Raw genomic sequence first — 19,934 nt, forward strand, 5'->3', positions numbered from 1 at the left:
TTTTGAAACCATGCATTCTTTATTTAAAAAAAAGTGAGAACTGACAAAGTAGCCCGGGTGGGGTGTGGGAGGAGGGAAGGACAAGGACACTACAAATCAAAAAACTGTTAGAATGACAGCCTTCTGTTGCTTGGGCCATCCTCTGGAGTGGAGTGGCTGGATGCCCGGAGCCTCCCCCTCCGCATTCTTGGGCATCTTGGTGAGGAGGATATGGAACTTGGGGAGGAGGGCAGGCGGTTGTACAATGGATGCAGCGGGGGTCTGTGCTCATACAGCTCCACCAGATGCCTCATCATGTCCGTTTGCTCCCCAATTAGTCTCAGCATTGCCTCCTGTCTCTGCTCATCACAGTCACTTAATGCTTTCCTGGCCTCTGCCACTGAGTGCCTCAAGCTATGCGGGAGGACTGCATGAGCTCGGAAAATATGTCATCATGAGTGCATTTTTTCACCTTCTAATCCGCGATAACCTCAGGGACGGAGATGATAGGGGGAGCATAGAAACATTTGCACCTGTGGGAGGATAAAAAGGGAGAGTAGACTTTTAAGAAGATACATTTCTGAGAACAAAAGGGAGACTCTTCCACAGTGAATCAAGCAATTCACAGCAGACAGCACATGTGCTTTAGGTACAAGGTTGCATTTTGCCTTTAATATTGAGCACCTGCCAGTATGGTGACACATCACACACGGCTGGGCAACAGAATTTGGTTTCCAGGCAGCCATGGTAAGCCTTTTGGTACGTGGGGTTGGCTTCTTACACCTTCATAACATGTGGGAATGGTTTCAAACTGCAGCGCCCTCCTTTCCCAAAGCAAGCAATGCCGGTTCGGTTTCACATTTAAAAGGAGGGGCTGCGGTTTTTGGGTGGATGTGCAGCACAGACCTCCCTCCACCCCATTGCGTGGCTATTCTCTGGGATGATCCCTTCAACTGTCCCCCCGCCACATGACTATTCTCCGGGATGATCCCTTTTAGCCAAGTGCAAACAGCCCAGCATGAACGGGGTCCTTTTACTGTTCCCTTACAAAAATTCCCCTATTTCAACCAGGTGACCATGAATGATATCATTCTCCTGAAGCTAACACAGAAAAATATAGACCAAATGTTGCTTGAATGTGACCAAAACCCAGGACCATTCGCTGCCATACTTTGTGCTGCAATGATTCCAGACTATTTGCTACTGGCTTGGTGTGGTAAAGTGTCCTACTGTGGAGGACGAAATAAGGCAGCCCTCCCCAGAAACCTTCTGCAAAGGCTTTCAGAGTACCTCCAGGAGAGCTTCATGGAGATGTCCCTGGAGGACTCCCGCTCCATCCCCAGACACGTTAACAGACTTTTCCAGTAGCTGTACTGGCTGCGAATGCATCCCAATTCTTTTAAACCCTGTACTGTAGTTACAAATGTGTACTCACCAGAGGTGCCTTCTCTGGCTTCAGGGTCGGGGATCCCACCTTGGGAGAGTATTGGCTCCAGGGTGATGAAAAGGTCCTGGCTACCAGGGAGAACGGATTCACCGCTTGCCTGCTGCACTTTCTCCTCTTCCTCATCCACAAAATCCTCCTCCCTGTTGCGTGAGACTCCCCCGTTGTAGGTGTCCACAGACAGTGGTGGGGTAGTGGTAGGGTTCCCCCCCTAGAATGCCAAGCAGCTGATCATACAAACAACAAGTATGGGGCTCTGACCCGGAGCGACCGTTTGCCTCCTTTGTCTTTTGGTAGGCTTGCCTGAGCTCCTTAACTTTCACGCGGCACTGCTGTGTGTCCCTTTTGTATACTCTCTCCTCCATGCCCTGTGTGATTTTGGCATATATATTAGCATTTCTCCTTTTTGATCGGAGTTCGGCCTGCACAGATTCTTCTCCCCATACAGCAATCAGATCCAGTGTCTCCCTTTCGGTCCATGCTGGAGCTCGTTAGCGATTCTGGGGGGACTGCATGGTCACCTGTGCTGCTGAGCTTGCCAAACAAATCGGCAATGAAATTCAAAATTTCCCAGGACTTTTCCTGTGTACCTGGCTAGTGCATTGGAGTTCAAAGTGCTGTCCAGAGTGGTCACATTGGAGCACTCTGGGATAGCTCCCGTGGGCCAATACCGTTGAATTGTGTCTGCACTACCCCAAATTTGACCCAGCAAGGTCGATTTTAGTGCTACTCCCCTCGCCGGGGAGGAGTACAGAAGTCAACAGAACGGGGTTGGTTGTGTAGACGCAGTTATTTTAAAATCAACCCTAACGCGGCTAAATTCAACCTAACCCCGTTGTGTAGACCAGAGCTATGCAACATTCATTTTAAAGTACAGGTCAATTTCATTATTTTATATACAAGACAAGGTGATTCAAGTGACTGGGTTTTTCTTTAAATTTGCCACAGTTTGCACATTAAATATGGTCTTATCTGTCATCATACAAACTAGACTCTTACAGAAGCTTGCTGTACTGCTCACGGAATATCACTAAATTAGACACCATGAAGATTTTATTTATTTTAAAAAAAGTCACATCACACAACCCCTAAGGAAAAAAAATTAAGTTGTTTTGTCTGATAGGATTTTGAGCCTCAGTTTTGGTGATAGTTGCTTGTACATGGCTTGTTTACTGCTGTGGGGCAAGCTTTTAGGCATGCTCTGCACTGGCCCTGCAAAGGGAGGGGTGGAGGGGGAGTCAGCAGCAATTTTGCTGTTTAACTTTGGCATGAGGGCAGTACCTCCTCTTTTTTGCATTGCTGTGCAGGGTACAGGAGATCAGTAACAGGAGCGTCCCCTTCCCACACAAAGGAACCAGCAGCTGGGATCTTCACTCTCTTGTCCACGGCGCATGGAGGGGGTGGGGAACCAGGGGGGTTCCCTTGTCTTTTCTCTAGACTCCTATAGTTGAGCTAGGGGTCACCTGGAAATAAGAGCCCTGCTCCATCCCCCTGCATGGCACTCAGGTGACTGGCTAGGGGCTAGTCAAGACAAAACACAAATCCCTTCAAGATGACACAGAGCAGGCCACTGCCCCCCTATGCTTGCCAGCAGATGCCTGCATCTAAACTAACTAGGAGCAGCAAAAGGCCAGGAGGAGCTAGATGAACTCTTTCCATGGTAATACAATAGTAAAATGAATATCCATAGACAGCAACACAGTTCTGGGTACAAGTCTAACGTTCTGAGACAGTTTTAGGAGGGAACTGCAGAAAGAGCTCTAGCAGCAACCACAGAACAGCATTAAATATATACACCACAATAACGCAAACAGTGGCAGAAATCACTAATATAATTACTTGGCATTTAAGTACCACAAAGCATATTTAAGGGCCACAAAGCATATCACAAACATTAACATCACAACTTCTGAGATAAAACAAGGAGTGGATAAAACCCTCATTTCAGATGGAAGTGAGGTTTTTACCCAAGAAAGCTTATGCTCAAATAAATCTGTTAGTCTTTAAGGTGCCACCAGACTCCTTGTTGTTTTTGTGGATACAGACTAACACTGCTACCCCCTGATACTTAACATCTGAGATGTAGCTGCTATTATCCTAATTTTACAGAGGGGAAATAGCATAACATGGTTAAGGCAGAGGCACTTCAAATGCAGATATCTAACTTCAGGCATTCAAAATATGCAAGTCTACCAAAGCAGGGATAGAACCTTGCCCTCGCTCTAATAATCAGACCACCTTATGCCACGCAAACATGAGTCACAAATCTTAGATGAAATCATCTGGTGGATCAGCCTGTATTGAAATGAAGGCCAAACCTTTCATATAAAGTCACTTGTTTTCTCAAAGGCTGTAGTGACAGTACACTAATGGTTCCTTCTGTGTTTGTCTAGCCATTTTATTCTTTTCAGATAATATTTTAACAGGTGAATTATTTCTATCAGCCAAACGATGTTACCAATACAAACAGTATTACAGTGACCTGAAATAGTCCTTTCCTTCCTAGAAAGGTACTTTTTAGTCATATCTGAAACATGCTAGGAGTCATTCTAGCACATTCTCTTCTGTCCCCAAGGAGTTAACACTGCCATGCTGGCTCCTATGCTTTCCTGAGTCGTGTGATCTCATGGGTCTACAAAGCTGGCACAATCCTGCAGCAGTGAGGAAGCCACCCCTGTTATTCATAGCCCCTAAAACAAATCCTTTTACTTTTGAAATATCAGCTGTTGACACCCCCATTAAGAACCCAATAAATTCTTACAATACAAGCCTCTTTGTAAGTGTCTTTAACATAAGAACATTCTGTAAAGGTGATCAGGAATAATGCAAGGCCTTTTCTCCATTACATTCAAGTGAAGTAAAATTATTTAAAATCCTGGATCCCATGAAATTGTCTGTTCAACTTCCTTTTCTTCATAGCAGATAATTTCATCTCCAATATTGAACTCTATGTTCTTATCCAAACTGAGGCCACAATCCATGCCAGTTTTTATTACCTGGACATCATCTTTATGGTTCTTCAGTGAGGTTAAAAATCCTAGGGAGAGAATGAATGTCAATGCAGGAAAAAAAACAGATTGAATATAAAGACTAACGTGGACTTCAAACAACCCCTGTCCTCCGACCCCCCAGAAAATCAAAACACTACATGGCAAGGCCAATGCAAGAAGGTTGTGATTTTTAGTGATGCTGAACCTCCATAAATTTACACAGGTTCTGAAAATCAGGTGCTACGCCTTTCAAAGTTTAATTGATCTATCTCCTTCCTACACGGACTGCTGTCAGGGGTTCAGAGCATGTGAAGTTTCTTAAGAGGAGGGAACACCAGGATGATTAGTCAAGAAAATGTCTGTCCAAAACCAATTCTGCATGCATTGCTTAAGCAAGAAAACAAGCTTTGCAGGAACTAGACATGTCCTTTTTAGGTGAAGTCCACTGTAAATAGTGTATTAAGTTGATTGAACAACTTTTTAAGGAAAAAATTCCACCTTCAGATATATCAAAACATTTTCACTGACTTCCATTGCCAGTATAGATCAGAGGACCTGATCTGGGCCTAAGAATCTAACTCCAATGGTGAGCATGTATGTGTAGTAGAATATTAGTGTGGATAAATGTTTTGATAGCCGTTTTACTTACCTTTCCAAACAACATCTCTGTTACGAATTAGTTTAAACTTCATCTTTCTGTCTAACTGCCCCTTTTGTACTCGGCAGCCAGCCACTGGAACCTTGCTTTTTCCTACTGTGACACAGAAGGTAGCGAGAACAGAGGCTTCCCCTATGGAAAGATATGGAAGGACTAAGTGCAAGGGAACAGAATACAAACTCCACCAGTAATGAATGCTATGCTTTGCTGTGCTATCAAAACTTTAAAGTCTTCTGGACATTCTGCCACTGTGTATTGAGGAGAATAACTGCAGAAGAATTCTACGCAATCCAGTATAGTGGGAAAACTATCCTGGAGAATGAGCTTTGTGTATTTCCTCAACATACCATTTTAAATCAAGGACTACCCCACAAGAAAGGTCTAGTTTTTCAAGGCAATATTTACCATCCAGTGAAAACTTACCTATTATATGCTCTACTACAGATGGGGGCAATTTGCTGCTCAACTCATCTTTCAAGTCTTCAATAAGATGGTAGATAATATTGTGAAGTTTAATTTTTATTCCCTTTTTCGCAGCCAGCTGCTGAACAGATTTGTTTGCATTCACACTGAATCCATATATGACACCTGACAGATAAAACCACCACAGCTAATTATTAAATACAAACGCTCCAAGTAGAGAAACTTCTTTGTTTTTCAAGCAGTAAGTGAAAACGTTTGGAAATGAGCTTGCAAAGGCTATCCTGAAATATTAATGTAATATTTTATTCTTAGCACAGTCTGTACTTAACTAAAAATTGTTTGTTTTACTTGGGTTGAGATTTTCACATTTACTAATTTGAATTACAATCCTCTTTTCTCTTCCTTTTGGAATCAGGAGTCAAGATATCCTGAAATTGAGCGCTAGTAAAAGCAACATTACTGATTATAAAATTTCATTTTGCAGTTTCCTTATTTTAGCTTTTCCATCCATTTTTAAAATCAGAGATCAGATACTGGGTCACTGCATGTACACTAAGCACCATGTACACAACAATGCTATCTTACTTTAAGAAGAGTTGCTTCAATGGAAACCTCCACAAAATACTGTCCCTAGATCAGTGTAGTTTTAGCCATGTCAGTCCCAGGATATTAGAGAGACAAGATGGATGAGGTAATATCTTAAATTGGACCATCTTCTGTTGCGGAGAGAGACAAACTTTCAAGCCACACAGAGCTCTTCTTCAGGTTGAAAAAAAGAGCTCTGTGTGTCTCAAAAGCTTCTCTCTCTCTCTCCAACGGAAGATGGTCCAATTAAAGATATACCTCACCCACTTTGTCTCTCTAAATTCCTAGATGATACAATTAAATGTAACAAAGCAGATAGATAGCCAGTCAGATCCTGTGATCTGGCTGAGCAAGATGGTACATGAAGGAGCAGGATTGAAAGGGAGCTACTTATCTTGGGTCCAGAAAAGGCCAGCTCCTTATCTTGGTCTCCAGCATAAATCAGAGCAGCCTGAAGGAGGTTCTAATTTAGTCCCAGCTATGGCCCAGGGCAGTTCCAGCAACTGGGGATTAAATCAGGCATAGGGGCACTGGGAGGAGGTTACAACAGGAACCACTATGTTGGCCAACCCCCTCCCCCACCAGGACTTCCCTGCACAAAAGAATCCTCTGGGATCTGGTTAAGCCAGTTGTCTGGCTGCTTTGCACTGCTGAAGCAGCGTAAGGCAACAAGAATAAGGGTTCAAATCTAGAGCACTGTCTCCAACACACAAGTTTGCAGGTATTGTCTGCCACATTATAGACAATATAGTATAGTGTGTACCCTTGTCTACATTACTTGCATTTTCACTAGAGTTCTAGCAGGATACCTGTTTGCACAGGTACAAGTATTTATTTTCTGTGAAAGAAAACTAATATTTTTATGTTTCATACAAATTTACATTGATTGTATTGCTAATTAATTATTACACAGGAGAAACAAAAACTGAAAGCACAGCTACCCTGTTCATTTAATAAAATATGAAGGATTTCATACTGATTGTAAGATAACTGTCTAAATTTATACTTTACCCTGAAATGTTTCAGCAAGATTTATGTCATTTTCACTGATATCACCTACTCCAAAATGGATCACATCCAATTCACATTCATTGTTGGCATTATAGCTGTCCAGAATGTTTAGAATGGCCTCAGTGGAACCATCTACATCACCTAAATAGATCAAATGTTCTATTACTAGGCATTGTAAAATCAGAATAAACCAATACCAAAATTAACAAACAAAAGACAAATGCTGCTACATGGGAATTCTAGATTGTACAATGTCATAAAAAAAGATGTAATATCTGGTGCATTATTCTTTTTGGCATACGTAAGAGACTGCTGAACATATTGCACAAACTTGAAAGTGTGGTGTTCTATTCTGAAAAGTGACTGAATGCAACATCATTGGTGGGAGGAAGGTCAATGTTTGTTGTGTCTCAATGATTTTCAGATCAAGTTTGCTTAGTTTTGCAAATACCGTCAGCCCTGCACATTCAGCCTGGGATATTAAAGTCAAGCCGGGTTCTTCCTGGCTCTTGCATCATCAATAAAGATTCTGCATGGCCTCAGTTCTACCAATGGAACACTATTGCCAATGGAGTTGAGCCAATATAATTGATGGCATACTTGCAGACTATGAGTCTGCACAGATAGCCCTGCAACTGGAATTTAGGGCCCGATCCTGCAAATACTTGAGCATGTGAGTTATGTGTTTACACACATGAGTTTCAACAGGATTGCTCAAAGTTACTCACCTGCTTAAGTCTTTGCAGGATTAGTGCTTTAGTTGAGCAATGCTGTTGCTAAGGTAAGAACCAGAAGAGAAGCCCATAGTTGCTGGTTCGCCCAGGGCTGACAGTAGTAAAAAATACATTTCTAAACAAAGTAAGCAGATATATCTCTGAATAGACCCAGGAAGCAGTTCTGTTGAGTAAGAATATACCATACCTACACAGTAACTTTTCAGAGTAAAACCGTACTTTAATGTTATTGTAGTCATTAAGTTATGCTTACATTAATTTTCATAAAGAAAAACATTTCCTTCAGGAAGTTCTTTCTCAAAAGATTACAAGCCAGTGCTTAATTTTAGGACTGGAACAGAGTGTTTTCTTACTGTGGTTAAGAACTGTGGTTATTTAAGACATTTTCACACAGATTCCACTCTAGGGGTGCATGCAGCCCACATGCACAAGATTGGATTCTTTTGAATAGCAATGTCTGTTGAGCCTGCCCCTGTGCCTTGAATACTCGCTTACTCCCTGAAGCCAAGTGTATGAAAAGCGGGGTGCACATCTCAGTTCCTTCACCAATAAGAATCTCTTGGGAGCAGGTCTCCAATTAGCAGGGATGAAATGGGGGTCATGGAATCTGTGGATAACACATCTAAAAAAAAAAAAAAAAAAAAAAAAAACACAGGTACTGTAGGGTAAGTAACTGTTCAAGTGATTGTCCACAGATTCCACTTCTGGTGACTAACAAACAGTTGCCTATTTACCAGTAACTAGGCAGCAGGAGTTCTACTTTAATACAGATTGCAGGACTGCCATGCCAAAGCTAGCATCCAATCTGGACGCTTGTGCCAGGGAATAGCAAGTGTAGATGTTTGGATTGAGTTCCATGTTGCTTCCTATGCAGATGTTAATCAAACATGCTGCAGAGGCCGCTTCAGTGTTAATATTTCCAGGGGGATCTTTCTTAGCCAAATCAGAAGTCCTGAAGTAGTCCGAGACTCACTCGATATAATCCTTTCAGTGAATGCCAAAAAGAGAGTCCAAGACAGGTGTGCACAGGAATGGATTGGTCCAAATAAAAGGGCAATGCTCTGATGACTTCAAACATATTGAGGTTTATTTCACCCGGAATAGACAAGGGAAGAACACAGAGAGATGAATCAACTGATTGATGTGAAAGTTGGAAACTCCTTTAGGGAGAAACTTTGGGTGAACTCTGAGAGGAAAAGAAATATGTCTTTTCCAGCAGAGGGGAAGTTCTGTCAGCTGTGCCTTGTCTTGGGATGACCACTGAGGTTGATCTAGCAATGACCTCCCATAGCCTCTCTGTAAGGAGAATCTGACATCTGCCCCACTGAAAGATGTCTCCATGCCATGCATCAGTGCTGATATGGAGTCCTACATCTACTGTAGTCAATACCTCAGTCAGTGCCAAGGAGGTGAGTAGTGCATACCACAGTGGTGGGTCTCAATATGGGCATACCCTGTGCCAAGATGGACCATACCGAAGTACTTTGTGCCAAGGGCTTCAGTGCTGTGGTTGTTACCTTGCTGTAGGTAGCAGAGGCAGTACAGTCGTTGGTGAAGGAAGAGATCCAATATGGTCCACTGCTTGGATAAAATCAGCTCACGCATGAAGAACATGCATGACTGACTGAAGCTGAACCTGAGCAAGACAGAGGTAATACTAGTGGGCAGAGGAAAGCGTTTTGAATAGTTTGCAGTCACGGTACAGTTTCCTTTGGTTAAAGGCACACATCCACAACTGATCAATTTGGTCTGTAGTTTAGGAGTACACTTGGATTCCCTGATGACAGGTGTGCACCTGAATGGATTGGTCCTATCCAGATAAAGGGCAATGCCCAGATGACTTCAAACACATGGAGGTTTATTTCACCCGGAATAGACAAGGAAGAACACAGGAAGATTAATGTGATTAATGCTTTTATCATCTCTAGTTGGCTAGGAGGCCCAGTCCCATCCTCTTGGATGACAACCGGACCTCAGTTACTTATGCCTTCATCAGTGCTCCGCTGAACTACAGCAAGGCAACATACCTGAAGCCTTCAGCACTTAGGAACTCCAACTAGAACAGAATGCTGCAGCATGTCTCCTCAGCAGCACAGGCTACTGAGAGCACATCAGATCTGTCCTCCGCTCTCTACGTTGCCTTCCCATAGAACAAAGCATCAAGTTCAAGGTTTTGATCCTTATCTTCAAAGTGATGCATGGCCTGGGCTCAGGATATCAGAAACATTGCCTAAAGCTCCAGGATAAAGAGTGTGGTCAACAACTTTCCTTCTCTGGCACAATAGAACTCTCTACAATAAGGGTAAAACTCATCTGTGTAGGAGACAGAACTTTTCCTGGGGTTAGTCCCAGACTGGAATGAACTCCCCGCAAAATTAAGGACCATCACAAACCTCACCACCTTCTGTTCCAAATGCAAGGTGCATTTCTTTAACCTGCATTAAATACAAATACATAGCAACATTTAAATTTTTTTTTTTTTTAAAGAAAAAAAATATATCTACCAGTACAAGACATACGCTTCACCCCCTCGGAAGAGGATCTCTAACACAGTTGTTTTAAAACTTTTTTTCTGGGGACCAAGTTGAAGAAAATTGTTGATGCCCATGACACAACGGAACTGGAGATGAGGGGTTTGGGTGTGGGAGGGGCTCAGGGCTGGGGTGCGGGGGTGAGAATAAAGGCTCTGGGGTGGGGCTCTGGGTTTGGGGGGGCTCAGGGCTGGGGCTGCAGGCTCTGGGGTGGGGCCGGGGCTGCGGGGTTTGGGATGCAGGAAGGGGTTCTGGGTTTGGGGGGGGCGGTGCAGGCTCTGGGATGGGGCCGGGGATGAGGGGTTTTGGGTGCAGGAAGGGGTTCCAGGTTTGGGGGGGCTCAGGGCTGGGGCAGAGAATTGGGGTGCAGACTTACCTCCAGCAGCTCCCGGTCAGTAGCACAGCCGGGATACAGAGGCAGGCTTCCCACCTGTCCTGGCGCCACAGACTGCGCTGCACCCCGGAAGCGGCCAGCAACAGGTCCAGCTCCTAGGCAGAGGCGCGCGCAAGCAGCTTCACACAACTCTCACCCACAGGCACCGCACCGCCCACCCTCCAACTCCCTTTGGCTCGTTTCTGGCCAATGGGAGTGCGGAGCTGGTGCTCAGGCAGCGCGCAGAACCCCGTTGCACCCCTGCCTAGAAGCTGGACCCACTGCTGGCTGCTTCCAGGGCAGCTGTGCGGTGTCGGAAAAGGTAGGCACTAGCCTGCCTTAGCTGGGCAGCACTGCTGTCGGGACTTTAAAGTCCCGGTCGGCAGTGCTGACCAGAGCAAGGCGACCCAATGCCTTAAATGCCACGACCCAGTACTGAGTCACGACCCATGGTTTGAAAAACACTGCTCTAACTAACTGACAACAGCTGACAGACTTTAATCACACTGCTTAATGCACTACTGAAGGCACTTAGATACTACAGTGATGAGTGCGGTGTAAGAACCTACATATGAAGAGAATAGACTGTTGGTGTTGGCTTGGGTTTTGGTGTAGGTGCACTGAAATGGGACTCCACCGTTAGGCTTTTAGAATAGTGAGCCTTACAGGAGACTTTCCATCCTGTTTGGAAAGGGGGATAAGTATCTGGGAGAACTCCTTAAAAGCCTTTTCCAAAAATATTGCCAATATGGTTAGCAAGTAGGGCTTACGCGTGACAGGTTGCCCTGGAGCTTGGAGTGGCATCTCAGCTCACTGGGGCACTCAATGCATGGGACAGGCCCCATATCAGGAGAGTCTTAAAAAGTCTGCCAAAATCTGATAAGGCTTGCATGGACCTTTCCAAGAGGATGTATTTCTGTTTTGCCTCCTTCACTATTTGAGTCCTTTTGGAGAAGGACTCGGCAATCAAGAAGCACTCTGGAGCAAGGTCCTCTCCCAGGCACAGCAGCATCTGTGACTAGCATCCCTGTGTCACAGGAGGGAGAGACCTTAAAACCTAGTGACCCGCAGTCAGTCATTTTAAGTTCTTATTTGGGGGGTGAGAGTAGAAGGGCCATTATACAAGGGAGAGGGGTGCGTACAAGGAGTAAGACCCTTGTACAAAGGGAGAGAAAACCTAAGGGTTTTTTGGTTTTTAGAAGTCAATGGGCAAAGAAAACTTATCTAAGCAAAAAATAAACAAATAGACCTGTGTCAGCTAACTTGCTCAGGGCAAGAGATGTGAACACTAAAGGGTGCCATCTCACAGCCACGGGCAGTAAGGAACAAAATGTGCATTGTGGCCACCCCACCCTTTATACCCTCAGCTACAGGAAGCAAGAAGGGTACAGGTGAAACCCCAACAGTGTTATTCACAAGAATCAGATCTCACGCACCAGGAGTGGAATCTGCGTGGATACTCACTCAAAGAAAAACCTATAATTACAATAGGTTTACATTTAGACTTGGGAAATATGCACTAAAACAACTGCAAAGTCAACTGAACATAACAGCACCTTTAACAATTACAGGTAGCACGTTTCTGTCACTCTCCGCTCTCTCTTTAGACCTCATAGCTATTAGATGTTTATTGGTTTTATATAACGCTGCTTTTCTCTGTCTCCAGGTCAGATTGGCTAGGCTCTCTCGCTCTTTCCTGTATGCATCTTTGTGTTCCTTTTGCTTTGCTTCAATAACTTCCATATCCTGTTTGATCTTCTCCTGTTGTTCAGCATAGTTTCTCCAGTCAACAACTTCACGTGCCCTTTGCTTGGCAGAAGAGACAGCACTGTTACTTATCAATATATAGTACTGGGCAGCTTGGTCTTAAACGCTTTTCTAGATGATTATCTAATGGACACCATTCAAGCGCTTTCTTGATTTTAACTTTGTTTAGCTAGACTGTAAAATAATACTTAAAATTAAAAGCAAAACAATCTAATTTTACACAGAAGACAACAGGAGAGGTGCCCAAGATAGACAAGTTCTCAAGCCAACATACAAGGGCCTGGTAACCATTTCATAAACTACTGTGGAATAAACTGCATTATTTTGCTCCTAGGTATCTCTCACCTCACTCCATGGCACCAAAAAACTGACACCAGAACCATTTATCCAAAGCAACAAACAGAATCCTAAATGGATTTAGAAAACATACAATGGCCAATTCATAAGAGATTGTTGTAGCCTCTCTTCAGATTATTTGATATCAAAAAGTCACTGGAAAGGTATATCTAAGGGACTCCAAGGTCACAAGGAGAACGCTGAGGTGAGAAACCTGATATCAGAAGTGGGCTTCTGATATTTGGTCTTATAAAAGGGTCAGGGAAAAACACAGGAAGCTTTGGAGAGGCTGGAGTCTTAAATGATACTGCTTGTTCCCTCTAATGACACAAACAGTACCTACCTCCATTAGCTTTGGCAGAGTTTAAGTTAAAACAAGTTATGCACACCAATTTGTTTTATTTTGAGTCTCATTAATTCTAAGATTAAGAATAATGAGCCCATTAATTCTTGGTTTATTTTATGTCATGTTTTAACGTAATTATTATTATAGGCTACTGAAGAGGAGACAACCTAAGTCCTTTGAGAGGCATGGGGGAAGAAATTAGTAATTATTCCTGGACACTCAGCCAAGGCAATACTGAAAGAATCATAGAATATCAGGGTTGGAAGGGACCCCAGAAGGTCATCTAGTCCAACCCCCTGCTCGAAGCAGGACCAATTCCCAGTTAAATCATCCCAGCCAGGGCTTTGTCAAGCCTGACCTTAAAAACCTCTAAGGAAGGAGATTCTACCACCTCCCTAGGTAACGCATTCCAGTGTTTCACCACCCTCTTAGTGAAAAAGTTTTTCTTAGTGAAAAAGTTTTTCCTAAGAGAAGCCACCCAGACACCAGCTAGTCAAGCAGAAGTAAAGGGAAATAGGAGACCACAGGTTACACTTCCATCCCACTGATAGATTGCTTTCTTTGTCTAAATGTGGAGCAGATCAACGTGAAAGTGCTGGAGGAGGGGAGGGAATAAGGGTTGTGTGTTTCAGTGGGTTCTTCAATCCTTTTGTGGAAAACCTATTCCAGACCACATTTAGTACCCAGGTTTTGTCTTCAAGCCTTAGTTACCATGGCTCATTTTGAATGAACGTTACCTTTTTTGTATTTAATTCCATCTACGTTACATACTGCAATACAAGTGTATTAGCTACGCATTAAGTTATTCTTGCTATACCTCAGATTCTACTTCAAGGATTTCAGCTCCGGCTGAAGGGATTTCCTTCCAGCCCACAATTTCCACCGGCATGCTGGGAGTGGCTTCATCTACTGTTTTGCCGTTCTCATCAAACATCAGGCGCACTTTTGCCCAGCTTTTACCTGCAACCAGAATACATCCTTTTCTCAGAGTTCCTCTCTGAATTATGGCCGTGGTTACTGGACTAGGAGGAGGAGAAAGGGGAAGACAGACAAAGGTAAGTTTCCTATCATATTTACAGTTACATGCATTTAAGAAAAGACGAAAAAAGCATATATAGAACAGTATGGGCTATGATCTCAGAACACAGCTATTAAACATTTCACCACCTTACAGAGGGAGTTTTAAAGGAGACTTGCAAACAAAAAAAAAAAATGGGCTGTATCCTTTTTATTATCTTTAGTTGTATAAAGATGTTAAAAATTCAGCAACCTCCTCCTCTTCAATTAGGCACTGAGAAAAATCACAAAATATGGGACACCAAACAGTCCTCCAGAAAATCCAGGAAGTACCAGACACATTGCTTATATTTCTAAGGTAATAAACATCAAGCAGAATTTGTTGAAAAGAAACCTTCCAGGTCTCCCTTTATATTATATATATATATAAAAATTGATTTCTTTCTTTTGCAGGTACCCTATAAATATCACCATTTTAAAGAACAAAGACACTTTTTAGTGGATTGTTCATAAAAAGTTCTCTTTTATAGTAAGTAAACTACGTAGGTTAAAAAACTGTCAGATTAATATTCTTTAATTTTTTAAAAAAATCTGCGTTGTTAATATTTTATTTAAACAAATTTAGTTTATGTTTTACCATATATGCTGTCTGCTTATACAACACTTTGTTCCACTGGAAAATAAAATAGCCCAGTCAGTTCCTAACTGTTCATTTTCTGATTCCCATGCAATAAGGCAATAAATACTGCAATGTTTGGATTGCAAACATTGCTGACAAATTGTTAAACCCAAACAATCTTTTTTTCATTTAAAAATGAAGTTTTATTGAAATATACTAAGAATACTAGAGTTTTATATATATATTTTTTTTCAATTAAAACCTTAATTTTGGAAACCACCTGGACAATGACTCTTTAACCAAGTCAACTGGAATAAACTTAACAGAAACATTAATTAAAATTGGAAGGAAGACAGACAATTAGCTGACCTACCCTCTTCCTTGATCTGTGCGAGACTCTATTATGGTTCCCTCTACTAGGCCTGTGGAGTCTGCCTTCAGTTCCAAAACCTCTGCTAGAGCAACAGTTGCCTCTGCTAAAGCCATCAGGTTCTCACCCTGTACCAAAAAACAGTTAAGAATTAAGGAGGCAGCTAGTTACAATAGGATCAGAAGATGAATTTTGAGTACCAGCATCTGTCCCAATACACATGATACATAGTTCCCAATTCCACAATGCAATCCAATAGACCAGAGGGGTCACTGAAGTAATACATGATCAAGGCCTAAGACTGCAGTGCTAGCAGTCCTGAATGCAAGTAACAAAGATCAGGAAGCATGAAGGGGAGAGAGGGGGCCTTGCATGTCATGAGCAATAGCAGCCTGGTTAGTGCTGGAAATAGGAAGGGAGTTTAATCTTCCTATTAGTAAAACAATTCTTTTAAAAATATTTTCCACACTTGTTTTTTTTTTTTTTGAGGAGTGGAGAGAGGTGGATGTGGGGACTCTCTTCTGACTCTGAGCAGCTGTCCCCAGCTTCCTCAGCGCTCCCATTAATAGGTTCAATTCAGAAAGACAGCAATAAAGTAATTGCAATGTTCCAGATTTAATTTCTGGCAAGATAATTTTGGTCACCACAGAATCAAGTACCAGTAGCAAAGCTAGGATTTCAGATTATAGTAATTAACTACCAGTTGTCTACAGGAAATAGATTTATGAGACTTACTCTCTCCTGCCAGCTGTGTCCAAACTTTATTATGAAGGTTTATACTTGGTTTTGAATTATTTCTTTCTGCCTAACTTCAGCACTAACTCCTCTGGATGCCTTTTACTTAAAGCACAAATATGAGTCAATGACAGAAGTCTGGAACAAATACCCACTAACAAAAATCAGAGGCAACTGGAAGTCTGTAATTCTGCTGATAGTCTCTTGCAAGTTCAGGCCTTTAGTGAACAAGAAACTGAGAGCTCTTGGTTCCAACTAACCCCATTGGGAGCTCAGGGCACTCAGCATACTCCAGGAGTAGGCCCCAAGTCAAAACTCATTTTCCAAGTGCCAAATCAAAGTATTCCACATGGCAGAATTCCCCGAACATGACCGAATCCATCAAAATTTTACCTTAAGTGCAGACATATGTACAGCCTGAACATCACCCCCATACTCTTCACAAACCACATCATGAGCCAGCAATTCTTTCTTCACTCTTTCAGGATCAGCTTCAGGTTTGTCACATTTGTTTATGGCAAGGATGATAGGAACTGAGAAAGAAATAAGTATCTCTCTCTCATACCAGTATCACAAGATTACCTTAATTTAGAGCTTAGGTAAATGTGCCTTTTCTTCAGTTATTACTGTTTGCTACATGAAACACGAGTGAATCCTGTTTATACATTCAACAAGCACGTCTGTTTGCTAGGCTTAAAACAATGCTCATAAACTGTCCAAACGTTGAAAATTACATTAATAAAATGATACCACTGCTGTTTTGGGTTGCAAAATTATGGGAAAAACACAAGAAGTATTTTTTATTCTGTTTTTATTAAAACTGGTGCTAGTAACACTGCAATAAAGCCACAAACACTAGCTCCAGAGTGACATTTTGTAAATAGACAGTAGTGTTAAAGTATCTCTAGTAACATATCCAAGTATCTTTTTCTTATTGTGTCCTTACCCAATATAATAGAATGTTACTAATGTGTGTTATGCAAGAGGTCAGAGTAGATTATTATAATTAGGGTCCTACCAAATTCACACCAACGAAAAATGCATCACAGATGGTGAAATCTGGTCTTTTGTGTGCTTTTACCTGACACTATACAGATTTCACAGGGAAGACCAGCGTTTCTCAAATTGGGGGTCCTGAACCCAAAAGGGAGTTGTGGGGGGGGAGGGGTTCGCAAGGTTATTGGGGGGGGTCACAGTATTGCCACCCTTACTTCTGCACTGCTGCCTTCAGAGCTGGGCGGTCACAGAGTGGCGGGTGCTGACTGAGGGCCCAGGTTTGCAGGCAGCAGCCTAGAAATAAGGGTGGCAATACCATACTATGCCATCCTTACTTCTGCACTGCTGCTGGTGGTGGCTTTGCCTTCAGAGCTGGGCAGCTGGAAAGCAGCTGCTGCTGGCCGGGAGACCAGCTCTGACGGCAGAGCCACCGTCAGCAACAGCGCAGAAGTAAGGATGGCATGATATGGTACTGCCACCCTTACTTCTAGGATGCTGCTCGCAGAGCTGGGGCCTAAGTCAGCAGCCGCCACTCTCTGGCTGCCCAGCTCTGAAGGCAGCAGCGCAGAAGTAAGGGTGGCAATACCGCGACTGCCCTAAAATAACCTTGCAACCCCCCTGCAACTCCCTTTTGGGTCAAGACCCACAATTTGAGAAATGCTGGTCTTCCCCATGAAATCTGCATATTATAGGGTAAAAGCACACAAGAGACCAGATTTCACAGTCCATGACATGTTTTTCATGGCCTGGAATTTGGTAGGACCCTACTTATAATCTATGAACCTATAATACTCAGTACTATCTATCCTAGCTGTTTCTAAGATGCCTGTTACCAATATCTATATGAAGGAACCGCACAACATGTATCAGTCAACAAAGAGAATCAACACTAATGTTCATTTGTATTCACTAGCAAAATTAAAGTAGTAAGGAATAATTCTATTCACAAAAGCTAGAGGTGTAGTTATGTAGGTGTAACTATGGTAGAATTCTGCAAGTGCAAAGTTAGCTTCTCTCTGTCCACCACAAATAAAGTTTTTTGATGTCCCATTCTGGGCTTTAAAACATATGCTTTAGCATGTGAACTGGAAATCTGGAAGGATTCTCATGCCTGGTGGGCTGTAACCAATGGTGTAGAAGCAGCAGGAAAGGAAACTCTTCATGCCTCCCTCTGTAGTGATCCATATAGCCTAGCTACATGCAGCATTAATGGGTGTCAAAGGGGTTGCCACCTACCCCTCCCACGCCCTCAGTCAAGGAAGATTATTATAACAGAGACCCTTCGGCAGCTGGGGATCCACCCTCTGAGAACTGTAGAGGAAAAAAAGCACCTTTTTCTCTTCTCTGTGCATCACATTGCTCTCAATTTCATCAAAAGTCAGAACAGTTTTGTGGTGGTGCATTTGCCAAAACTACTTTAGAACATTTAATCTTCTCTCCACTCAAAGTGATTCTGCAAACTCCTGCCTAACCTATACACTGAAAAAAAATGGGAATTTAAGCCCTGGTCAATTTGATGTAAAAGAGAGTTAATTACAATGCAACCTAGCTAAGGCTGCTGAGATCATGTGAGTGGCCCAAGATGGAAAATGTCTTTTCATAGCATTGTTTAGATCCATTTTTCTTTTGGTGGTAGAAGAGCTAAAACTTTACAAGAAGCTCAAGAAGAAAATCCTGAGATAGCAAAAGAACCATCAGCATATTTCAAAAAGGTCTCTTTAGCAAGGAGCCCATATTTGAATATTAAAGACTTTACTGTCGTTCACTGGCACAGATCTAACCCACAAAACAACTTTAGAGCTATTTAAAAAAAACACTTCGCAAAATCATCATTGAAATTTACCTTTCTATGCATAAAAGTTGACTAGTTCCACCTTAACTATAGTGATAATGATAAAGAAAAAAAAATCTTCCTCACATGTCAAGAAAAATCAGTTGCCTTGAGTTAGTAATAATACAGAAAGCTTTTTAAAGAGTTACACGCAAATATATTTGTAAGTAATGTGTTAATATCTAGGCTACGATAAAAAATTTAATATTAAGCCTATAGAAATCAAGAAAAAAATACTGAAGATACTGAAAAATCCCAGTGATGGCCATGTCACTGTTCTATGTGAAAAAACTAAGGATTAAGACCCTGAAAAGTTGAAAGTGATTTGGAAACAAGTTTAGACCATAGAATGACAAGCTAACAAAGACTTCTGAAATTGCAAAGACATTTTCAAAATGGAATTATGAAACTGCCAGACCTGAATAATTCTGATTTCTCTGTAAAATGAGTAGCAGGAACTAGCCTTATGATTCTAGAGAGATGCTATTGAAGTCCCTCCACTCTGCAGATTGGGGTTAAAAAGCAATCAGTGGGATCAGGCGTAGGTAGTACATTCCTCCAAGACCACATATGATCTGGAAAGCACTGAACAGGTACAATTCCCAGTGGGATCCTTTAGGAGTTAGAAATATTGAGTAGCATACGGCCAAGAACTATCAATAACCTGGAAGAAAACATAAAATCATCACTGATAAAGTTTACAAAAGTTGGGGAAGTGGTAAACAACTAAGAGGACAGACCACTGATTCAGAAAGATCTGGATCGGTTGGTAAACTGGGCTCAACCAAAGAATATGCATTTTAAATTTAGATGTAAATGTACATATCTAGGAACAAAGAGGGTAGGCCATACTTACAGGATGGGGGACTCTATGTTGGGAAGCAGTGACTTTGAAAAAGATTTGGGGGTTGTGGTCGATAATCAGCTGAACAAGAGCTCCAAATGAGATGCTGTGGCCAAGAAAATTAACGTGATCCTGGGATGCATAAACAGGGAAACCTCAAGTAGGAGTAGAAAGGTTTATTTTAGCTCAGTATTTGGCACTCGTACACCTGCTGCTGTAATACTGTGTCCAGTTCCGTTGCCCACAATTGAAAAAGGATGTTGATAAATTGGAGCGAGTTTAGAGAAGAGCCATGGGAATGATTAAAAGAGTAGAAAACATGACTTATAGTGATAGATTGAACTC

The 19,934-nt window shown here is 42.3% G+C and overlaps 1 protein-coding gene across 8 annotated transcripts in view; it reads right to left on the minus strand.

Moving 5' to 3' along the window:
* Positions 1 to 19,934, minus strand: part of MTIF2 (mitochondrial translational initiation factor 2) — a 30,369-nt gene continuing 10,435 nt past the window's right edge. For 6 of the 8 annotated variants that reach the window (XM_037895950.2, XM_037895949.2, XM_037895948.2 and 3 more), the window contains 8 exons: positions 16,312 to 16,451; positions 15,187 to 15,311; positions 13,995 to 14,199; positions 12,285 to 12,537; positions 7,091 to 7,231; positions 5,495 to 5,659; positions 5,063 to 5,203; positions 2,459 to 4,460 (listed from right to left, as the gene is read on the minus strand). In XM_037895950.2, the coding sequence (XP_037751878.1) occupies positions 4,291 to 4,460; positions 5,063 to 5,203; positions 5,495 to 5,659; positions 7,091 to 7,231; positions 12,285 to 12,537; positions 13,995 to 14,199; positions 15,187 to 15,311; positions 16,312 to 16,451 (1,340 nt within the window). In that variant the 3' untranslated portion in view covers positions 2,459 to 4,290. Of the gene's footprint in view, positions 4,461 to 5,062; positions 5,204 to 5,494; positions 6,583 to 7,090; positions 7,232 to 12,284; positions 12,538 to 13,994; positions 14,200 to 15,186; positions 15,312 to 16,311; positions 16,452 to 19,934 lie in introns of those variants that run through there. The other 2 variants (XM_027832207.3, XM_037895951.2) reach the window with 2 other exon arrangements.

Source organism: Chelonia mydas, chromosome 3 (genome assembly GCF_015237465.2).
Source record: "Chelonia mydas isolate rCheMyd1 chromosome 3, rCheMyd1.pri.v2, whole genome shotgun sequence".
NCBI lineage: Eukaryota > Metazoa > Chordata > Testudines > Cheloniidae > Chelonia > Chelonia mydas.